Source organism: Ischnura elegans, chromosome X, assembly GCF_921293095.1.
Source record: "Ischnura elegans chromosome X, ioIscEleg1.1, whole genome shotgun sequence".
NCBI classification, from domain to species: domain Eukaryota; kingdom Metazoa; phylum Arthropoda; class Insecta; order Odonata; family Coenagrionidae; genus Ischnura; species Ischnura elegans.
In genome coordinates, this window is record NC_060259.1 from 44,882,988 (window position 1) to 44,904,879 (window position 21,892).

Genomic DNA, 21,892 nt, shown 5'->3' on the forward strand with positions numbered 1-21,892 from the left:
GCGGACCAAACACACTTGGGGCTCGAGGTGATGACACACAAGGAGAAGACGGAGAGAAGGCAGTGACCTTATAAGGAAGATATCATATCTCAAACTAAAGTAGCTGACCCTTCTTGACATCTCACAAATAGAATAGGCGGCAGTTTTCAAGGTAGTACAGCTGAAGGAGGGCATTGAGTTTTTAGGCCGAATTCCTCTACTCACTGGTTTAAAACGGAATTCCATCAAAACATTTTAAAATAGCCTGAAGGCATAAAGTCGCCATGAATATTTTATTGGAAATAAAAACATTTCTTAAAAAAGTAGAGCAATTAGTTTTAATTTAAAATACAATATCTGACAGAGAAAAAATATAATATACAGAAGTTCAGGAAGCTTACTGGGTACGCATGATGGCGGCATGCAAAATTTAAAGGGCGTGTACTGGGTACCCATGACGGCGTTGAGGGGTTAAAAATATGGGAGGGGAGTGAATTGAATTTATGGTGTGGAGGTATCAAATTTTAGATGAGTGAACAAAGCTCACCACCCAGGGAAGGAAAGGAAAGGAGAAGAGAGGGTAAGGGGTGATTGAATGAGATAAGAACCTCAATTTTGAACATGAAGATTTCATAGTTGTAGTGCAATTGGCAATGCCATCTATGAAGCCTATACTCTAGTGTTTGTCTGTGATATGGAGAGATTGAAGCGATACAACTTTGGGAAGAATGTATGGTGTTCAGTGTAGTGTTTTGGCAATAGAGTGAGGGAAACCTTGCCAAGATTTAACTGGCCTGCGTAAGGTGCTGAGGGGGTCTTGAATCCAAGTGTTGCTACCTTGCTTGCTACCCACATACTGCTTGACCTAAGCACCCCTGACTTTTGAGGAATGGATCCTCCCCTGCGCATCAAACTGTAATTTTGGCCCCGCAAGTGGGTTATACAGCAGCAAGCATGTTAAATATCAAAAGAATAATAAGTGAAACAGGAGTAAAGCTGATGGTTCTATTCTCATTTTTGCATACATGTTAGTAAATTGATCAATAATCATGATTTTACTTAATAATATAATAATAAAAAACTTTTTTGTATTCCACCAATTTTTGTACTGGTATGACTTGTTTTGATACAGTGGCCATCTGATGATGACGCTGCTGAGTCAAAACTAGTCATACCATTAAAAATATTGGTGGAATAAAACAATTTTTTTTTTTTTCGTTTTATTATTAAAATGAACTTTCTCAAAGTTGAGCCTGAGACAATAGAGATAAATGATTTTACTTGATGGAAAGTTAGCTGCAGTTCATGCTAAGATTTATCAAGTGAAAAAGAGTAGTACATACGTCATTCCAACACACTTGATGTTTGCCTGAACTGATTGCTAGTAAGTGAAATTTGCAGATATGAATAAAGATAAATAAATACAAGTTATGCTTCCTTCATAAAGAATGATGAAAGAATTAGACGTGTTAAAAGTTAAAATGCTGAGATTGGCAGATCCTCGGAGAGCATCCATGAAATGAAACTCAACTATTATTATTTTTAATTTTATACCTAGGTTAATTGATCCATTGGCATTACAGCTTTATGCAAAGCTATTAATCATCTTAATTAGAGGTTTTAAGCTTACAATTGATAGTTGCTTGAATTGGTTCAATAATGTGAATCATTATTTTCAGTTGTGGTATACTGCTCAAATCCAACTCCTTTGTAATTGGCTGACCGAAAGGATGGATCATTCTCTCCACCCATACCAGTGTACTTGCTTGTTACAAGTAGTGAAGGTAAGAAAACTAAGGCTGATGTCACCATTGAGTCATTTTATATGTAAGAATGATATACTATGGGTGTTAGCTCATATTTTACACAAAGTGTATATTGTACATGTACATTTAATAAGGATCCTTTTTCACTTAACGTAGTGGTGCATTGTATCCCATGTAAACATGCCCAAAAGTGTTCTTGTTACCAGCCAAAGTATGCTTTTTAACTTTTTACCCTGAAATCCATTGAAATGCCATTTTCTTCTGTTAACGTCATGTTTATAAATTAGTATTTTGTGAAGACAATCTTGGAAATTATTATGAATTTCTTAGTCTACTACTTAATGGACACTTATTAATGGTATTTAGATTTTATCTCCAAGATGTATTACTGCATAGTTTACTTGGGAACAGTGTGACATTTTGGAGCTGTTAATATAATCATTATTAGTGCACAGGTTGATAATGACATGGATGTAAAATTTTTGGCCCATGGGCTGTGTTCGTGTACACATACATAAGGAAAGGGTGTCTGTATGAGAGTTTGCCCGTTGACTCTTTTTCTTTTGACTTTGAAATTCTTTGCCTTCTTATGTGATATTTTTTTACAATGGGTTTTCTAAGGAGTAAGAATAAATTTGATGGATCATCATAAAAATGATGCATTTTCATGCACATAGTCCCACTTTTAAGCCTCGCCTAGCTTTAGGTAAGGGAGTCATGCAAATCAAATTAGCTTCTCCTTCAATTGCATACTATTCCTTCCCCAAAAATTATCTTCTGATTATTAAGTAATGATTAATCTAATTATGGAATCCTCTATAATTCTACCTACTATCCATGAGCAAACTATCAACTTTGCAGAGTAATGGTACACAATTCTTCACCCTTCTCCAATATTTGTTGCAATCTTTATTGAAATGATCATGAGCAAAATTTCCAAGATTTTCAAATTTTAATGCCAGCCTGCATTAGGCTTTTGTAAGCTACATTCCCCTCATAAAATGTAAATCTTTGGCATAGAATGTTTCACATATTTATACTCTGATGTAGTGTTGTGCATAAATTATGAATCACATGAGAAGGAAGGGTCAAAATTTGTTTTATGTGTGTTTTCTGATATTCTGTTCCTCCTCCACCCATCACTATCTCATATAATTGGGTGTTTACTGTATTTATAAGCAATGTAATGAGCATTCGCTAAAAGAAATTAAATTAATGCAGAAATGAATCAAAACAATTTTTGCTATGCAAGTCTTTGTGGCAATGCTCATGGAAAATATCAGATATAATTGTAAAAAATTTCAAATTTTTATATGATTATGAGATTTTTCATTGTACTCAAGAGCTTCCTTTATTCACCATTTGATAAGTAAGTCATTGAATTATCTGCGTATTTTTTCCCTAACAAGTCACCTTCATGTTCCCCTTGCTTTCCCTCTCCCACACTCCTCTGTTCTCTTTCCTATCCTTCTCCTCCTCTAAACCACCAATTTTAAATGGTATGGATGAGCAAGGTACAGAGGAAGCATTACACTGAAATTAAATAAAAAATTACTTACAGATTGACTTATTGACCACTGATGGATTATGTGTCTTGTATGATTAGGCGCTCTTACATTTTCTTACCTGCATGGAAACCTGAGAAAAGTTTATTGGTTATGTGTTCTGACAAATCCATTTCAGCATTGCCTTCTATTATAAAGGATAATTGAAGCTATAATCTATGTTCCAATTCCAATGTGTACCTTCGCCTATTAAATTATTTCACGTAATGAAGATAAATTTCCAGTCAATGAATTTGAAATGATAATAATTTCAAAATTCTGTGTATTTCTTTGCCAGAAACTGTACTCAGATTTTGAGCTGCAAGGTGTAATGGAAGATAAGCTCAACTCCAAGACCTATCAAACTGTTTCTCAAAGAATGCAAACAGAGGAAACAACATGCGAGCTTACCATGAGCACAAGGAAAGATAATGATGACTCTGAGTGAGTATTGACTTTGCACAATATGTCAGGAAAGTGCCTTCTGATAAAGTATGAGTAATAGCAGGCTTCTCCTTCAAGTTTTTCTTCTCTTACTGTAGTCATTCACTGAAAAAATTGCATTTCTATTGATGGTGGTATTACCATAAGCAAAGCCTGTTGGCTCAATTACAAATCATTTTCTTGGAATTATTCATTTAAATACATCTTCCCTAGGAGAAATCTGCTATTTTTAGAGTAGGTGTTCTAGTATAAGCACAATGGAAATTTGATCCATCATTTTCAAAAAGAGCTGCCTGCAGATACATAACTTCTTTCATTTCAAAATGTATTGTGTCATTAAAAATTCCTTGGTCACATCATTCCCCTGTTATGGTTTCATCTGAGTTTGCTGATTGCCTTGTTTGTGCAAGAAATGCATTCAATTGTTGTAGAAAGTCAATAAAATGTTGCTGTAGAAAATCGACGTTCAATAGTTTTAAATTCTGAATTTTTACCCATTTTCCATGTGCAGTGAAAAAATCGTGCATTTTTAATTTTAATTGTTTTTATCTTTGACAATTTTCCATCTGTTTTTCAGTATTTTAGAGGCCACTGTGAAAAATGTATATAATTTTTTTTGAAGTCTTACTTGCAAGTAACCATGAGCCTCGACTTTGGACAAAATGCCCATTCATATCTGGAATTGAAATAAACACGTACTTACATATTGATCCATTTTCAGCATTGTTTCTGTGGGATATTTTTTTTATCACACCATAGTTTCATTTGATACAGGTAGCTGTCGTCATTGAATTCTGAATCAATCAATTTATCAAACTACCTGGAACAAGATAATGCTGAAAGATTTTTCCAACCATCAAACTTAGTGTCTTCATGGACCTTTGGGCCATTTTTGAGTTGTACACATTGTAACTTCGTGTGGGAAGGCAACTCAAGGTTGCACTTTGGGCTGTCCAGTACCATGTCAGATTAGGGACAAGAACTCGTGGAAGCCATACCATAGAGTTCTCAGTGCTGCAAAAAGGCAGTTAAGCGAGTTAAATATTGAATAATGGATTCAGATTTTCTACTGTGATTTTCAAGTACACACTGAATGGAGGCAAAGAAATGGTATTACCCAGAAGGTTACCTAATGAATTGTAGTCTCCCACAAGCTGGAATTGTAGATTAAAGTCTCCTCTACCAGTGCACAGTTGCTCATCAGCCTAATTGCTTGATGGTGTCATTGCAAGCAAAAGCTTTGCTACTAATTTCCATGCATTGCAGATGGGTTGGGGATCTCGGAATAGAGTCATGCAGCATTAACCTTCAGGATAATTTGTATGGTATGCAGTTGTGTGGCATGGTGTCTGAAAATTTAGTTTCTTATGTCATGCTGTGGTTTGACTCATGACATGGATGATACCATTTTTCAACCCATAAAAATATTCCAGTAGCATCAGTAGCTAAGAAAAAGAAATTTCAAGAGGTTGTTTTCATGTTGTTGAGAGAGACATTTCATTCATTAGCTTAACTCATTGGAGTACCAAGGGCAATGATGGTTTTTCTTTAATTAGCTTAACCCCTTATCTATAACTTGTTAATTAATTGTAATTATGAAGAGTCATAAACTGTTAGCAGGCCCTATGCCAAGGACAATGATCTTCCATCTTCTTGATTTTAGGCCTAGAAATAAGAGATTTCCCAATACTTCATGACATAACATCATGAAATCGTCACATAAGTTTTAGGAAATTAATATTACCTCAGTGCGTAGCATAATATAGCAAGGCTCAGAAAAATTACGTCCACTACGACAAAGATTTTGAATCATGTGGAGACAAGCTCAAGCATTGTTTTTTTGAGCACATTTATCTCAAAATCGAGCGGGAGTTGAGGAGTTTATTTTTATCTGGCTCGAATCTCGAAAAGTCAAGACTTGCACAGCCCTTGTGTTTGATAAGGTAGGTCACAACTTGGTATGGTGGCCAACTTCAATTGCAAATACGTATGGGTTAGATATAAGATCAGAGGATTAACAAGGAGCACATAAAATTATTATATTTGTTGGTCAGAGGTTTTCATTTAAGTATCAAGAATTTTGATTTCATATGCCAATTTAGTTTGAAAAACTGGCTACTATGTTATAATATGTTGGAAAGAATCCACTTTAAGTTATTGTTTTCATTATTACTGCATCCAGAATTATTCTTCCGTTTAGAAAATAATTAGACTGCTCCTGCTGCTAAATTTGAGAGTCCCTTCTTCAATGTGCATGAACTCTTGAATATCCTGCAATTACGCAACCCCCACAACGCCCATGTATAATGAACCCATCATAATGGAGTCACCATGCATCTACTCCCATTGGATATGTTATTTAACCCTAATACGGACAAGGTGAGTCTCTCTGACTCATTGCATCACATTTTTGAGAATTTTATTATGTTATTGAAATGTCAATGTGGTGTAAATTTTTGACTTCTTCTAATTGTATATTTCCTATAAATTAGAGTAATTCAAACTTCTTTCAAAATTAAAGTAACTTAGAAAAAAAAATTTCCCTGAATTCCTTCTAATCCGGGCAAGGTGAGTCCATGGAACTCATGATGTTTCTAACTTTCTCCAAAGCTTACATATTGAATTGCCGATTTATTGTCAAATAATCACAATTTACATGTGATGACGAATATTTTGTCTTTTTATTTTGTGAAAACAGAAAGAATTGGTCAAAAGACTCTGCTAGACTCGCTGTTTGACTGTGTGAATTAGTTAGTAATATAAAACTTTTATTTAAAAAAAATAATACATTTCATGTGAAATGATTCTTAAGCATACAATAAATACAAAGTGATGTGAAAATTAATATTTTTCATTGCTAAATAGTTTAAATTAAAAGCATATATTAAAATAGTCCAACAGACTCACCTTGTCCGATTACATCAGAAAAATATGTTGTCCGTATTAGGGTTAAATGTTTTACTATTCATAGAAAAGGCCCCAGCCGACACTGCCCACACTGCCTACGTATGGGAAGTAAAGGCTGAGAGAAGGCACTGTTGTACAAGATGCGTTGTGGTTCAATTTTCCCTAAGCCTCTGTTGATTTAATATCACTTCCTTCTGTTGCAGTTTCACTTCATTTTCTAGGCTACACACAATCATATGTTCATATAAAATACAATTAAACTTCAGCTGTGCATGTGAAACATCTCTTAAACAAATTTCATCATTCACTCATAAGCAAATTTGAGTGGTGGTTACAAGGAATATAGTCCGATAACAAAATTGGATTTACTGCAATATTGTCATAGTATTTACTTCATGCAAAGCCTTTCCTCAAATGTCCTCTTGAAGTTTTATGATATAAGTTCATGGAATTAATTATTGTGATAAATAGACAGAAGAAGAAAACTGGGGCTCGTCTGTAGTCAACTAGCCCTAGGCAAACAGAAAATGTTTAATCCTCAAACATTTTCCCTAGAGCAAGTTGCTTCCTTGCAGAAAAGGTATGCTTTCATGTGCTCCACAGTTCATTGGCAAGCATAGCAGTGTTTTTCATACAGCATGCTTCTCTCATGTGCATGGAACGAAATATTTAAGTTAAAAATTTAAATCTTACTTTGAATTCACAAGCTCATCGAGTGTTCATGTGAGTTTTAAGTTCATATACCTATCATGAGCACTCATGCGGTAACTACCTTTTCTAGCATAGAATCAGTATGCTAAGTGGAGGGTTGAGGTTCCCTTGGGGGATATAGATAGGGAGGCCCTAGCAAGTGGCGAATAACCTGGAGGGAAATTGATATAACAATCACCTCCAACAGTGCAAAAAATTTCAAATTTCATGCTCCAGTGGTGAAAAGATTATTTGTGTATTTCTCCATTTAAATAAACCAAAAATTATAGTGGAGATATTAACTGATATAGAGTACTTATTCTATCTAATCTTCATTGATATTCAATAAAATATCCAGAGATATGAACAGTAAAACTTGATTTTACGCAGTTGGAGGGACCAAAATATGGGCACTGTGTAAAATCAAAGTGTGTAAAATCAAGAGTTGGTATTGAGGAGGAGTATAGTTTTCAGGATAACACTTTCTCATTATTTTTAGAACACTTAGTCATACACTTTTGTATTGTTCTGATTTAAGCCAGAACCGGAACCAGAAAAGTCTCATATGTGAGGTTTTATGGTAAAGGAGCATGAAATCCTTTTCAATCGCGTCAGATATATATGTTTCCCGGATTCAATCACTCATTTGGAGGCAAGAAAATGAAGCCTGATAATCTTATTTACTCACAAACAACACCACGTTTGACGAGTTACCTTAAGAGAAACAACATTGCATTCCTGAACATTTGTTTCCCATGGTTGAACAACATGGTTGAATTGCTAGCATTTCTGGCGCTAAGATTACTTCTGTTACCCAGGAGAAATTTCGGAGTGGTAATACTAAATGCTCGCAGAGAAGCTAATTTACGAAAATATCCTCATTAAAAGCAGTTTTCAGGAAATCCGTTTAGCCACCTGCAGACAAACAAAGATTGGAGGTTGAAGAAATGAGATATCTGAGGATAGTCATCCAAATTAACCCCATTAACAGGGAGCAAAATTGCGCTAATACATCACAAAGGCTTTACACCCTGTGGGCCTGGGTTAAAGTCCTGGCAGAACCAAAAACTTATCAGAGATAGCCCTGTCCCTACTTGAGTGTAATGTGGAGGGCACTTCCAGTGCACCACTCTGTCCAGCGGATGGCACGTTTAGTCCTGGTCCCTTTGGAGCCTATCATTACAACCTGGCTGATGCCAACATAGAGTTCCTATCCCCCCAACCTTTACTTCATGGTGCTAATGACCCCAGCTGTCGGTTACCTCCTTCCAAATAGCATACCATAGAAAATTCAGATTTTTCTGGTGTTAAGATCACTTTTTTTAAATAACGGCCCAACTGCCATCATGCCGCCAGTGATGAGTAAAAAAATCATGAATATTCCGAAACAATTTTCCCTCTTTACAATTTTTATGCATTAAAAAAGCATTTTCCCATGAAATTTTAGCATTAGTAGATTGAATCTACCGGGAATAGCTTCTCTGTAGGCATTCTTCCGCGAATTCAGCGCTGGGACCTTCGACTCATAAGCCGTGTGACTCATCTTCACGTAATATTTTGCTTCCCCATACCTGATAACGACATCGGTCACTTTTTGTATTTCGATTTAATGGAGCTAAGCCATTCCTGAGTTTAAAGGGACTGCCTTATCACTCACGTCTTGAATTTGACTTCAATGATTACATGACGATTGACGATGCAAATTATTCTCCGAGGGCTAACTCCCATTCCGTTAAAAATAAACGCTTGCCACCTAGTGGAGTTAAGCTAATAGCTATTAAAGTTCCAACCTTGTTTCATTTAAACCCCCTGACAACGAGATACAAGTTGAGTTAGTTCTGATAAGCACGCAGTGCAAGCAACTTTCCTTCGCCTCCATTCGTCCCGCAGATGTGGGATTAGCCCACGGAATGAGACAGTGCATGCTGCTTTTACCATCGTGTTGAATCACCATTGACTTACGTCTATACTAGAAGAACGACTATCTGTTTTGGATCACCTTGGAAGCCAAAATTTTGGCACGGGAGAATTTTTAATGGCTCATTTCGCCGTTATATTTCGCTGGGGCAATGGAAAACACAGCGTTGACAAAATCCTAGAAAACCTTCCGTTAGGCATAGATATTCCATAGTTCATAATTTCGGATGAACGACCATCTACTGTAATTGCAATAAATATGCTATAAACAGCATCGATCAAATAGTCGTGTCGCGGCTGCGTCTTCGATCCAGAGTAGTCATCTATCGGTAGGTCTCCACTCTAAGGAGAGTAAAACTAAGAAAGAGCAACAAGTGGTATCACTGATTATACGGTGAGGGGGGGTTTTTGGGGATAAACCCCCCCCCCCAGAGCTTAGAGAAATGTTTAAGTTGAATCCATTGTACTTAATTGGATTGATATTACTAATAGAATAGCGTAAGGATCAAAAAAATATACCTCAGAAATCTGTAAAACTCACCATTTTAAACCATTTATCTTAAAATTCCACTATTTATTAATCTCACACCTACTGCTTATCCTGGTGGGTATTTCATACACCAACACACATCGGTATTAGTTGCACCTAAACCCCCCCCCAGCGTTAAGTCCTGGCTGCGCCCATGTCTCCGGCGATCATCTGTCTTAATCAAAAGTAGTTACGCATACACAGCGATTGGCGTATCTTTAAAGTTTTGATATCCTTCTACGACATATTTGAACTAAGAGCGATATTCGTATTTGTAAAGGAGCCTGAAATATTACTGAGAGGGCGCAGGGGGAAGCAATAATTAGATTCGCGATGTTTTTAGTATCTCGCTCAACAGCATGATGTCATTTCAACCGTTCCTGTATTCATTATTGCAACTCATTGAGGCGAATGAATAAACTAACTTCATATTGCTCCAGTCGGGATTTTCAAAACAAGTCGAAAGACAACTGAGTAAAACCAAGATTAGTGGCCTCTTTGGGGCTGGGGTTATGCAGCGCAAAATCGGAAAACTGCGTAAAATCAAGAAAAGGTGTAATATCGGAGTTTCACCATAGCAATTTCCCATGCTTTCCAGCTAGACTTGAGTGTCGCTGCGTAAAAACGAGACTTGATGTAAAATCGAAGTTTTACTGTATACCCTTAATACAGGCAATGACAGAGGTGGCTCAATAGGCACCCTAGGATGGTGTTGCATGGTTTGTTTAACCCTCCGTCAGGTGCAATGGATCTGACAGGCACAGCGCCACTTTGTTTTTATTTCTTTGCACCACTAGGTGGCATAGACCCTTGGTGGTTATGGTTGCTTTTTGTTTTGAAATGCTCTATGCAGCCAATCACTTCTGGTAGCAATGCCGACAGAGCAGTTGCATATTTTTCAGCATAATTAAGCAAAGTAATGGCACAAGAAAACAAAATAAAAGCATTATTAGATAAATAAGATAGGAAAATAAGAAACACTGATCTTGTAGAGTTCACATGCTAAAATACATTACATATAATAATACTTTATAGCCAAAAGAGCATGTTAAATCACACCTTGCTGGATCGGTCTGGGGCCGTATGGCCCTGTCTAAAGGGGTACATATATAGAAAGCAAATAAGGCATCGATTAAGTGTTCCTTTACACTAATAATGGTGCTTTAAACCTTAAAGGTGTACCACTGAGCCATGCAAAGAGGTAATTATGTTTTTTCACATTGTGCCTGAACTCAGCAATTCCAATATTGCACCTGACAGAAGGTTAAGACAAATTCCCCCGGTACTGCTTTACTGCCTTTTTTCAAAGTGTAATGTTTAAATATCCAGACAAATGATAAAAATAGTCTCAGGAAAGTTTTACAATTTGAATGATTTGAATTTCATGAAATGGGTACATTGTAGATTGTGGTTTAAATAACATTATTAAATCCAAATGACAACTCTGTCTCATTTTCTAACCTCTAAGATATTGAAGATGCCTTGGATGAGCGTAATAAGTAGTCTCACAATTGTGTGAATGGAATTTTGGGGTAAATACTCAATGCAAGTTATACTTTGACTCCCTGATTCATCCAGAAATGTGATCTAAGGGCATATTCACAGATATCAAAGTCACATGCATCATTAGACTGATGGTAGCAACAAGATCATATAATAAAAAGGTATTTTTTTCATATCATAAGTTAGCAAACATTTCTCCAGCAAATGCGATGAAGACTTGCATTACACAAAATAACATGAAATTCTTCTGTTGTGGACTTCATGACAAATTTATCTTCCATTTCAGGGGGTATCCTGAAACTGGCATTGAAGATGACGGTGACCGAGGGAAGCCAAAAGTTACTATACGAGAAACTTTGGGTGATGATAGCGGAAATTATGTGGCCAAAATTTCAAATGTAACCTCAAATGTTGTTGGGAGAGTTGGAAATATGTTTGGTAAAGGAATTGGAGGTTTAACTAGTAAGTTTGGTGGAGGCAGTTGGTTTTAGATTTTAAGATATTGTAAATTGTTATTTTTCTTAAGATTGAAGCCCACTATTTATGAATATACTGAGAGGGCATGCTTTAAGTTTTTATAATGACTGAGCTATGCCTGTGATTAATTCCCAGAATTGAATTGTATGATGATATGAATCAAAGATGCATTTTTGTTTGCTTTTTTAAAGGAGGCAAAATGCAAAATTGTAAATAAATAAACATGGTTTGGTTAAAACCACAGTGCCATGTTCATCTATGGTTTATAAGGGTAGAAAGGTGGTTAAAGGGAACAAAAATAAATGCCTGTCTGCAAGTATAGAAACCTTGAGTTGGAGTGATTATGTGGTCATATAAAAAGCTAATAAAATACCTCACAATCTTAGCTATGCCAAATTCCATCCTTTCCCAACCTTTCTTTCTTGACTTTCTACCTCTAGTATACTTTATTTTTCCGAGGATAGACATCTTTGATAACATGTCTTATTATCACTCGAATACAAGCTTCAAATTACTCTTTTGGGTATATACCTTGTTCTCTTTGATAACCTTTCTCACCACATGAAACTCACAGAAACACTAAATGTCTTCACATTCACCAACACGGACATCAACACTGAAAGTCACAAACCTTTCACTTAAAGCCTCACACTTATACTCTGATAAACTTCATCTTTTCTCTCTCTCTATCTCTCTATCTCTACGTCATATACCTACAAATTAAAATGTTTAATTGAACTCAATCAAACCTGCATACATGCAAATGATCGGATGATTTAGGCTAGAAGATCGTAGCTTACAATTATTATAAGTGTATGAGTGTGAGGCAAGTAATTATGCATTGCAGTATATCCAAAGGCTGTGCAAAAATATTGTGCACTCACACAAGTTGAGAATAATTGGTAGTGAGTAATAATGATGGTCATAAAGTAAGCCATGCATGCAGTTTAATTGATAAAATAGGCGGATTGAGAAATTAGCCGAACATTCCACTTTCTCTTCTATGAAATGACTTTGAAACTACAAATTGGCAAAGGATGGGAGGTCTAATATGTCTATAAATACCTAAAACACATGCGCACACACACATACATGTATAACCTGTGTGCCTAAGTGTGTGTGAACTGAAAGTTAGGTACATAAAGTGTTATTTACTCTTATGCTTAATATTTTAATAATAACTCCAACTTAGTGCATTTTGTCTGCAATTTGGGTAGCACAATGCATGTTTTAAGGGGCCATATGTTCACAATAGAATTTTATTGTAAATATTGCCAGTTAATTCTGGCATTTGTATCATTTAGTCATATAAAAATGTAAATATTTCTTTTTACTATTAAAAATCAACAGAATGCATTGTTGACAATGAGTGAAATAGTATTTGTTAAGTGGAATTATTCCATTTTGGCGTATGTTCCCATTCATACAGTGACATATTGGCCATTTGTTATGCATTTTCATGCAAGTTTTGATTTGTGAGTTTAGGGTTTATAATTGGAATAATCTATCTAATTTTTTACAAGTTTTAGCATAATCTTTCATATGGTATGTACCTTTGTGAAGATGTGCTTGAGTTATTTGTGAAGTGGGTGCTGCTATCACATGAAGTCAGTTTCACTCAGTCAGAAAGAAGCTCCAAATGATTGTGTGAAACAAGCTTCTTTTCTTTTGTCGAATGTTATAACTTTTTTAGTGGTAAAAATAGAAATATATGCAGTACAAATGAGCCAATGAAATATATATACACCATTCATAAATATGGGAGAATCCATTTCCTATATCTATCTAACCATTCATTTAAAGTGCTAGAGTAAATGGTAAAGGTTCAAATATGGTGCAAGTTTTAGAAGTGTCCTTCTGGGAAACATACTATAATTGGATATGATCAAAATATCACTCAATTAACTAAATTAATCTATTGTTGTTGCAGTATAGATACTTGTTTTAGAGTGATGTAAGTCATGACACCAACATTGGTTGGAAGTTAATTAAAGTTGTTTTACTACAGAGAAGTACAAACCTGTTTTTAGAAAACTCATAGCTGCCGTAAATGGTAGCATTGGTAGTTTCTCAGTTAACAATTGCCTTGAATTTCTTGGCCATGCATGAAACTCAAATTACTCTAATGTAATATTGAATTCTGCCATCTCTTGAGTTTTCTGTATCATTACTTTCTGAGCATGCAATCTCCATTCACAGAATTAATCAACAAAATTTGTCTGAATTTAAGGTTATGTTTTTGTATTCAGATATTTCTATGCTTTCAACATCTATGTTCATAAAAACTCTGAAACAGTGTACATTGCTACCAAAGATTGTCTTTTAAACTTGTACTTCTTCAAAATATTCTATAGATAGACAATATTTTCAACATTTATAGAGTACATTGTATTGTGAACTCCCAAAAAGCAGAAGTAGCAACTTGAAGAATACATTCTTAAATAAGATGCTTACAACTTGGGAAACAATCCAATCCATTCAGGGATAATGTTATAATCTATGTATGGAGTTGCTTCAGGTACCGAAGCTTTTATTATGTTATTGAGGTTTGTTTCTCAGGGAAAGTGTGCATTTCCTACACAAAATGATGGCAATGTTTTCTGAATTAGGTAATGATGATTATTGATTGTGTTTCAAATGACATTGACTGAAATTGTTTCTATAATCAGTGTTAAGTTTTAAACCTATGATTTATACAATGGCTGTATTAAATTATTTTTATAAAATTATTGACCCATCCTATTGTTGTCATTTGCTAACATGGTAGTTAATTTTTTATAAAGCGTGAAATTATTAGGGCTTAGGGCAGTCAATAAGTGAATACGTATAAGTAATATTTCTGTTATGTATGAATGGTTTTATATTATATCATTGAGCTAGTATATTTCTTTGGTACTATCTGCGGATAACTACAAGCACAACAAAATTGTTCTGAGGCATTACGTTCAGCTTTATTCCGATGAGGAAATTTTGTCTCAACTAATTCTATTTTATATTGTTATTTCCTTGGAATTCTTTCACTATTTCAAAGCATCTCTCAGTGAGGAGATGGTGGTGATATATATGAACTGTTGATATGGCCATGCTAACCATTAGTAAGAGATGGTTAAGTCATCATAACATTTGAATGTTGACTCAAGAGTGTTGGGAACTTTTTTTATGACCCAGTCTCTATCTTCCAAGTCCCCTTAAGCCGTATGTTTCCTGTGAAAATTTTGTGAACATATATCCTGAAAACTCTTGAAATGTTGAATATTTGAAAAATGAAGTTGAAATAAAGTCACAATGTGGCACATATTATTTTGTGTTTCATTTGCTTTATATTTTCAATGGGAAAGGATCTAATTTTTATAGAAGCAGGCTAACTGTAAAAGTAATCATAATGAAAGTAATAACAATGATAATCTGGGAAAATTGCATTAGTAGACATATTTTGATAGTTTTTAGATGAAAAACCTTTTTAATTCAGCAGGTTCAATGATGTCTGTGATCATTATTAATACATCACCTAGAATTCATCTTCATGTAAAATACATTTTCTTCATGAATACCTTATCTATTCAACATTGAAAATGACCATTCATTTTTTTCACTTTTTGTAATGCTTTTCTTTCTTTTAATAGGCCTTCTTGGTTTGTTCAATTGGGAGGAAGATGATAATGGCCACCACAAAAAGGTTGAGTCGACATTAAACAATTGATAAATGTATGCTATGGGAAAGCTAAATTAAACCATTTTGAATATGGTTTAATTTAGCTTTAATGTCCAAGAAAAAGCTAAAACACCATTTTGAAAATGGAGATAAATTTGGCATTTTAATAGGTCAACTCTTCGTGAAGAGCTCTCGGAGTTCCTTGTCCCCCTCGTATAGACTTCAGGCACTTTAAGTTTGTTCTGAGGTAGGGATTGGGAATCACCTGAAAAGTCTCCACCGCTATTGAGATATAGGTCATGGCCATCAGAAAGGAAAATAAAGAGTATAGCTATCACACCAATTATATCTCCAATTATGCATAACTAAAAGATGCTCTCATAAAAGTCCTTTCTGGATCAATCAAATTATAAAATACAAGCATTAATGGTATGACCCTTTGTTTTTAAGGAGCTATGTCTGTATCACAGTTGACCTTTCTTTATATCCTTTTGTAGGCTTTTGCGGTGTGGTAAAGATTCAGTGGAGCAGTTAACTCCATATGCACCATGAGTGTGTCCATCTTCTTTAACAACAGTTTTTCCGGCGTTGCAGCTGACTATTTAAGATCATATCAGTGACCTGAAGATACTCAAAACATGGTGCATATCCTTTAAACCTCTCTGCTGAATCTTTCTTTATATGTTTACTAGCAGACCACCCAGCATTGCTCAGGAAGGATAGTACCAAGAGAAGTCGGAAACTTGGATTTCATGGTCACATAGCAGGAGTTTTAGGTAAGGGAACAAAGCAGGTATGGTGATGGTGTGTGTTAATATGTTAGAGATGGGTCGAATAGCAGATTTCTCGAACACGAATATCGAATTTGAATATTAAATCATTGCTCGAATATTCGAATACCTCGAATTTCGAATACTAAACGATGAATGCGGGAATGTTTGACTCGGTTGCCTATGCAGCAGGAAACAAGATTTTGGGGAGTAATTTTGATTTCCTTTAAAGGATTCGAACAGGAATTTAGCTGATTAATGGAATATTTTAATTTTATGGAAACAATTGGGCAAATAGTTGATTCAACTAACATCTCTTTCAAATATTCTAAGGGAGCACCCCACCTCGTGAAAAATGATTGCATGCCGTCTTGGCATTTACACTGCTACGATGGATTTCTGAATGATGTATACATTCTTATCTACCAAACGCCATTTCAGCAACACGCCAATCTGATACTCGGCTTCATCCAACTTCTTATTTTCTACAGGTAGCTTGCTTTACCCCCACTCCTGCTGTCAAGTGCTAGCGGACAATCTCAGGCGTTTTGCAAAATACACGCGCTTCTCCACCGGATTTACTTCAATTATTTTCAGTCCATCTTTGGAAGTTCTCACGAGATAAGAAGATGAATTCCAATTGCTATCAGGGAGAAACCAAATATCCTGAGAAAATATCCCTTCGTCTGTGACTGTAACAATAGAGATTTATAGCACAACTCATAAATTGTAACTTGATATATGCATATGTTTTCGGAAAAAAATACCGCATCAACTTCCGAGAAGCTCTGCTACTCATATCGAGTATCGCCAGAATGCTTAGTCTCCGTCGTATTTCTTCGTCTTTCCGACATTTATTTTCTTGCATAAAATGCTTAAATGAAGTCAGAAATACGTCGTGTTTGGTCTTATTCTTTTTTAAATTACGCGCGCATTACTAATATTTCAATCCAATAAAGGTGTAATAACAATTGCTGAAAGTCATTGTTAGACACCGTTTGGGCTAGTAGATGACTCATGCAGCAGTTGACCTTCAGAAATGAGGAATTTCGAAGCAGGTAGGCAAAAAGGTCAGTGGGTGAGGAAAGGGGGGTTGCGAAACACGTTTCTATTTTTCTCGCGTAACTTGATTTTTTTTTCGAAGCTAAGGTCTTCGTAATATGATCCGTGCGCGAGCTGGGACCTTTTTTTATTTCGCAGAAGAGGAAAGCCTCAGGCTAGTGCTGAATGGAGGGGGATAGCGGATCTTGGGAAATGCACTAATGTAACTATCCCACGGTGCTCAAGCAGCAGTTGACCTCCAGAAATGGGGAACTTTGAAGCAGGTAGGCAGAAAAAGGTCAGTGGGGGAGAAAGAGAGAAGGGTGAAACACGATTCTATTATTCTCTTACTTTCCGAGTCAACTACCAATGACAGTGTGCGACAGTACGGCGCAAAATTCAAAGTATTCGAGGGCGTACCTTTACCATAATTATTCGAGACCTCGAATATCGAATACTTTCTAGTATTCACGGATTCTATTCGCACATCTCTATATATATTGTGGGGGAGGGATTGCTGGGAGGGTCGGTTTCGGACAGGTGGTTGTGGGATGTGGGTCGGTTGGGGAGAGTGGGGATGGGGAAGTCGTTTTGTGGAAGGGGCTCTTTGCCAATGGCTGGTGTGCATGAAATAACGAGAGCTTACTACACAGATTATGGGTATGGCAGAAAATTTAATGCAATAAAGAAACAACAAGGAAAAATACACAGAAATAGATGAAATTATAGGCCAATTATCTTTACTTTAAGCACAATACTGGCCAGTGAAAAGAACCAAAATCAATCAGCTTTTCCCCAAAACAAATGATAATTAGAACAATTTAAAAAAATTGAACAAGAATTTTCACTTCTTACATAAATACATAAAAATATCCCAGGTTGGGCAGAAACACAGGACACGAAAAAATTAAAAAAACACTAGATTAACTAAATTTTTGGTTGTATACATCCACCTTCCTCAGAGTTAGGAAGGAGGCAGGTACTTCTTTGGTCCTGACTCATTCTAATCCCATCATATTCACCTTAGGAAGTAATAGCGTGAACAGCTTTCTTTCTTGTCTTGGCTGCGTTATTTTTACTTTTGGGCCTATCATCATTCATGGTGGGAGTGGGGGTATCCAGCTCCTCGATTTCAGGTGCCACTGGAAAAGATGATGCCAGAATTCTGCCCGCATCACGGCCATCCGAATCACTGTCTGTTGACCATGAGGCAACAGGCATGCGTTTCGTTTTCCCTTTTTGGGATCTGAACTTAGGTCCGATGTTTCTTCAGCCCGGAATAGTTTTTCACGAGCTTCCTTCAAAGAGCTTAAAATATAATAGAGAGGCTCAACAATAGGGTAGTTTCCTTCATTAAAGAAAACGAAAGGCATTGATTGCGATTCGTTACCCACCATTAGTGTATTCATAACACCCAAATTATTTCGTTTTAGAAATACCGGTTTAGACGAATGGCAATGGTCTGTTTTTATCCTCATTTGAAAAGGGCCAGATTGGCGCCCATGCGATGCCACTCCACGTGATGTCACAGGGACCTAGTTTCTATAGGAGAAGATAGGAGTTATACATTGTCTGAGGTTACCAATGCATGCATGAGGCTCAGAGCTCAGGGAAACATGTCTCAATAATCACTAATTAAAACTGGCTAGGGTCGGAAAGTTTTCTTCGTTTGATAAGGTATTAATAATCCTTATTTAAGCCAAGCGCTACCAGCCAGCAGGGTACTCAGCTAGCAGCCTGCATTGTTTCAGCGCTAAGCCTCGCCTCAAGGTCACCTCACAGGGCGGCAGCGGGAACCAGAAATACGTCGTACGTAGAGATTTCCCGGCATTCATACTTACGCGTCGCGTTTTCACGCGTGTGAAAATTTTCACTTTTCATTTAATCGGGGAAAATAGATATCATCATTTAAAAATCTAAAAGCGTGAAATACGTACTCCAGGAGTAATAATCTTTCCATTTAGGCAATAAAAAAATAATAGGAAACCACCCTATTATAAGATAAATATGAAGCAATACTAATTGGTTTCCCTCAGTATATATTAGGAGGTCAAAAAATTACTGTAGGTGTTGTTCCCCATATGGCTTGCCGTAAATTCATGCCAATTGTGTCTTCCGGCAATATATTCTTATCCACCATCTGGTGAATTTTTTCGGTAAACCTGGTAGTAGACCATTTGCATTTACCATTGCAGTACCATGACATCGGCACTACCTCTACTGAGGACTCAGGGAAAAAGACTATTATTCACATGGTAAATCTGAAAAATGATAGCTCTCTTATTGATCACAACATCCTCACAGGAATATTATAACTGATCACATTAATCCCTAAAATGTATTTACCTTGGAATTTCATTCAAGTCCACTAAAAAGAAAGCCATTTACCATTACTTATTCACAGTTTAATGGAGTAGAGGAATTGAAATTTCCTTTTTATTCCAATCTAAGCAACAGTATTTCCCTTAAACATCATTTACTGGCCAATGTTTCAGCACAGATAAATCTCCAACTTCAAATATTCCTAGCTGGGAACTTTTACATGGTTTCATGTAAAAGTCAGTCTAACTTTCATACTCTTTACCAATGATGGCCCATGACTGAGAAGAATCAGAAAAGGCTATATTCTCTGCTTTAACAATAGATCCACCAACCATACTGCACATATTATTGGGATAGGATGGCATCAATGTAAATTGGGAGAAAATTAACTTGCTGAATTGGCCATGCGAGGTGTTAAAGTTGTTTAACAGGGTCCATCAGAATGAGAACATAATCTTTTAGGTCTGCTGTCTTTTACCTGTCTTGTCATTTCTGCACCTTCTTTGTTCAATATTTCACTGAATTTGTGTACTAGTTGTTCTTGAGGTTTATGTGTTGATCTAATAACCTTTTTTATTTGCTGCATATGATTTTCAAACCTGAATGCACTGAAATCATGTAATGGTCCAAATATTTCATAGTCATCACACGAGTGCAACAAATTGTGCACATTGTGAGATATTGAACTTTCACCATGCAGAACCAAGACTCAACAAAATGTTGCAGAAGTCTGCGGGCATACTTCAAAAGGTGAATTTCTCGAGAGCAAAATACGTAAAGCCTCCTGCAAAGACATGAAATTGATGCAAATTATGTTCAAAACAGTACCAAGGGTCATTACAACTGGGCCAGTATATAGAAGGAACTGGTGGAATTCGATTGCTTTCCAATATAGATAATCATATAGGCTTTTTGGTTTGTGGAAAATTCATTAGGAACTTTAAGTGACACCAATGCTTCTGATATCCCAACCACAACATTGCTTTGCAATCTGTTCGGCAATTTTCCCGTTATCCAAAATCTGATGAGCTTTTTTGCTATGCCTAAGCACACTAAGGGCATGTAATCCAAAGGGAAGGATTTTACCATATCCAAGGATGGAATTTTTGTGAGAAGTGAAATGTCTAGGTGATAGTCCTCATCTTTTTGCTCAATGAAATCCTTATGTCTTCTTTTCATCCCTGAATTAGCTGGAAAATATACTCTATTACATCTATACTCACCGTCGATATCACACCTTGTGCATGAATTGTACCCAGTATACCCTATAGTACACATTATAAAGGATTTAGGAGGTACATCACAGCATATACCAAATATTTTTACTGTAATTTTTAATTTAGACTGAAAATTTAAGCCATTTTCCAGGATTGCACTCATTAACAAAGTTTTGGAGGAAACAGATAGCATTATTTGGCTTTGCATTACCATGGTACACTCCTATTGGAAATACACTGGAATATCCAATGGGCGCCAAATGTCCTAGCAAAACCTAAAACTAACGTTGAGAACTTTTTAAGAGAGGTAAACTATCGCAGCCAATTAATACCCTTATAGTAGAGGGAATATCAGATAATCCTTTTAACACTAGGAGGACGGGAGTTTCGCGCTACCTAGAAGGACGGCTACGGGTCATTTGACCCCTAAAATGCATTTTGGAATAAAACGCCTAATTTTCAACCAATATTCAGTTTAATCGTATTAATTGTTGAATCAGTTCATTAAAAACACTATTTAACATTATTAAATATTATTTCCATCGTCAAAAGTTAATAACAATTATTTTAAAGAATTATGAATTAAACCGTATGTAGTATTCGATTGCAAATCAAATAATGAAAATACATACACTCAATACAAAAGTTGTATTACATGTTTAAACAGTAGGGGTACTGGGTTTACAAAATTTGTATTAAAATTTTTTAAACTTATTATGTACTTTGTTTTAAATCTCAGACAGACAGTATTTTTTCAGCGCTGTTTCCACAAAATATTTTTTTTGCGCTGAATGCATTCATTGGATGATTTATTCATCTACATCTAAATCTACACACTAACCTGCAAGCTGGCTGCTTAAAAGCGTGTGGCAGGGGGTGTTAGGAAACCAGCCGTTTGCACATGAAAAGGAATTTGGAAAATGGAAAGGAAATTGGTGCAATGATTCAATTTGATGGTATTTGGGACCTTTTTCTTTTTTGTGCCCGTGGAGATATGGCTGTTGGATTTGGAGACGTGTAAATAAATTGATACATGCTATCCACCATATCTACTCCAGCTTTGTTTTTATTATGAAATAGGATGGTTTCTGGTATTCTTTTATTCGTTTCGGAAATAGTGTCGTCTGAGTTCAT

The 21,892-nt window shown here is 36.0% G+C and overlaps 1 protein-coding gene across 1 annotated transcript in view; it reads left to right on the forward strand.

The window, feature by feature from the left end:
* LOC124171143 (calcium-dependent secretion activator) overlaps window positions 1-15,053 on the forward strand; it is a gene marked incomplete at its 5' end in the record, with an annotated part of 262,640 nt that extends 247,587 nt beyond the window's left edge. The window contains 3 exons of the mRNA XM_046550281.1: window positions 1,659-1,763; window positions 3,588-3,733; window positions 11,566-15,053. Coding sequence (XP_046406237.1) covers window positions 1,659-1,763; window positions 3,588-3,733; window positions 11,566-11,770 — 456 coding nt within the window. The remainder of the gene's footprint in view (window positions 1-1,658; window positions 1,764-3,587; window positions 3,734-11,565) is intronic.
* Between the last annotated feature and the right edge of the window lie 6,839 nt (window positions 15,054-21,892).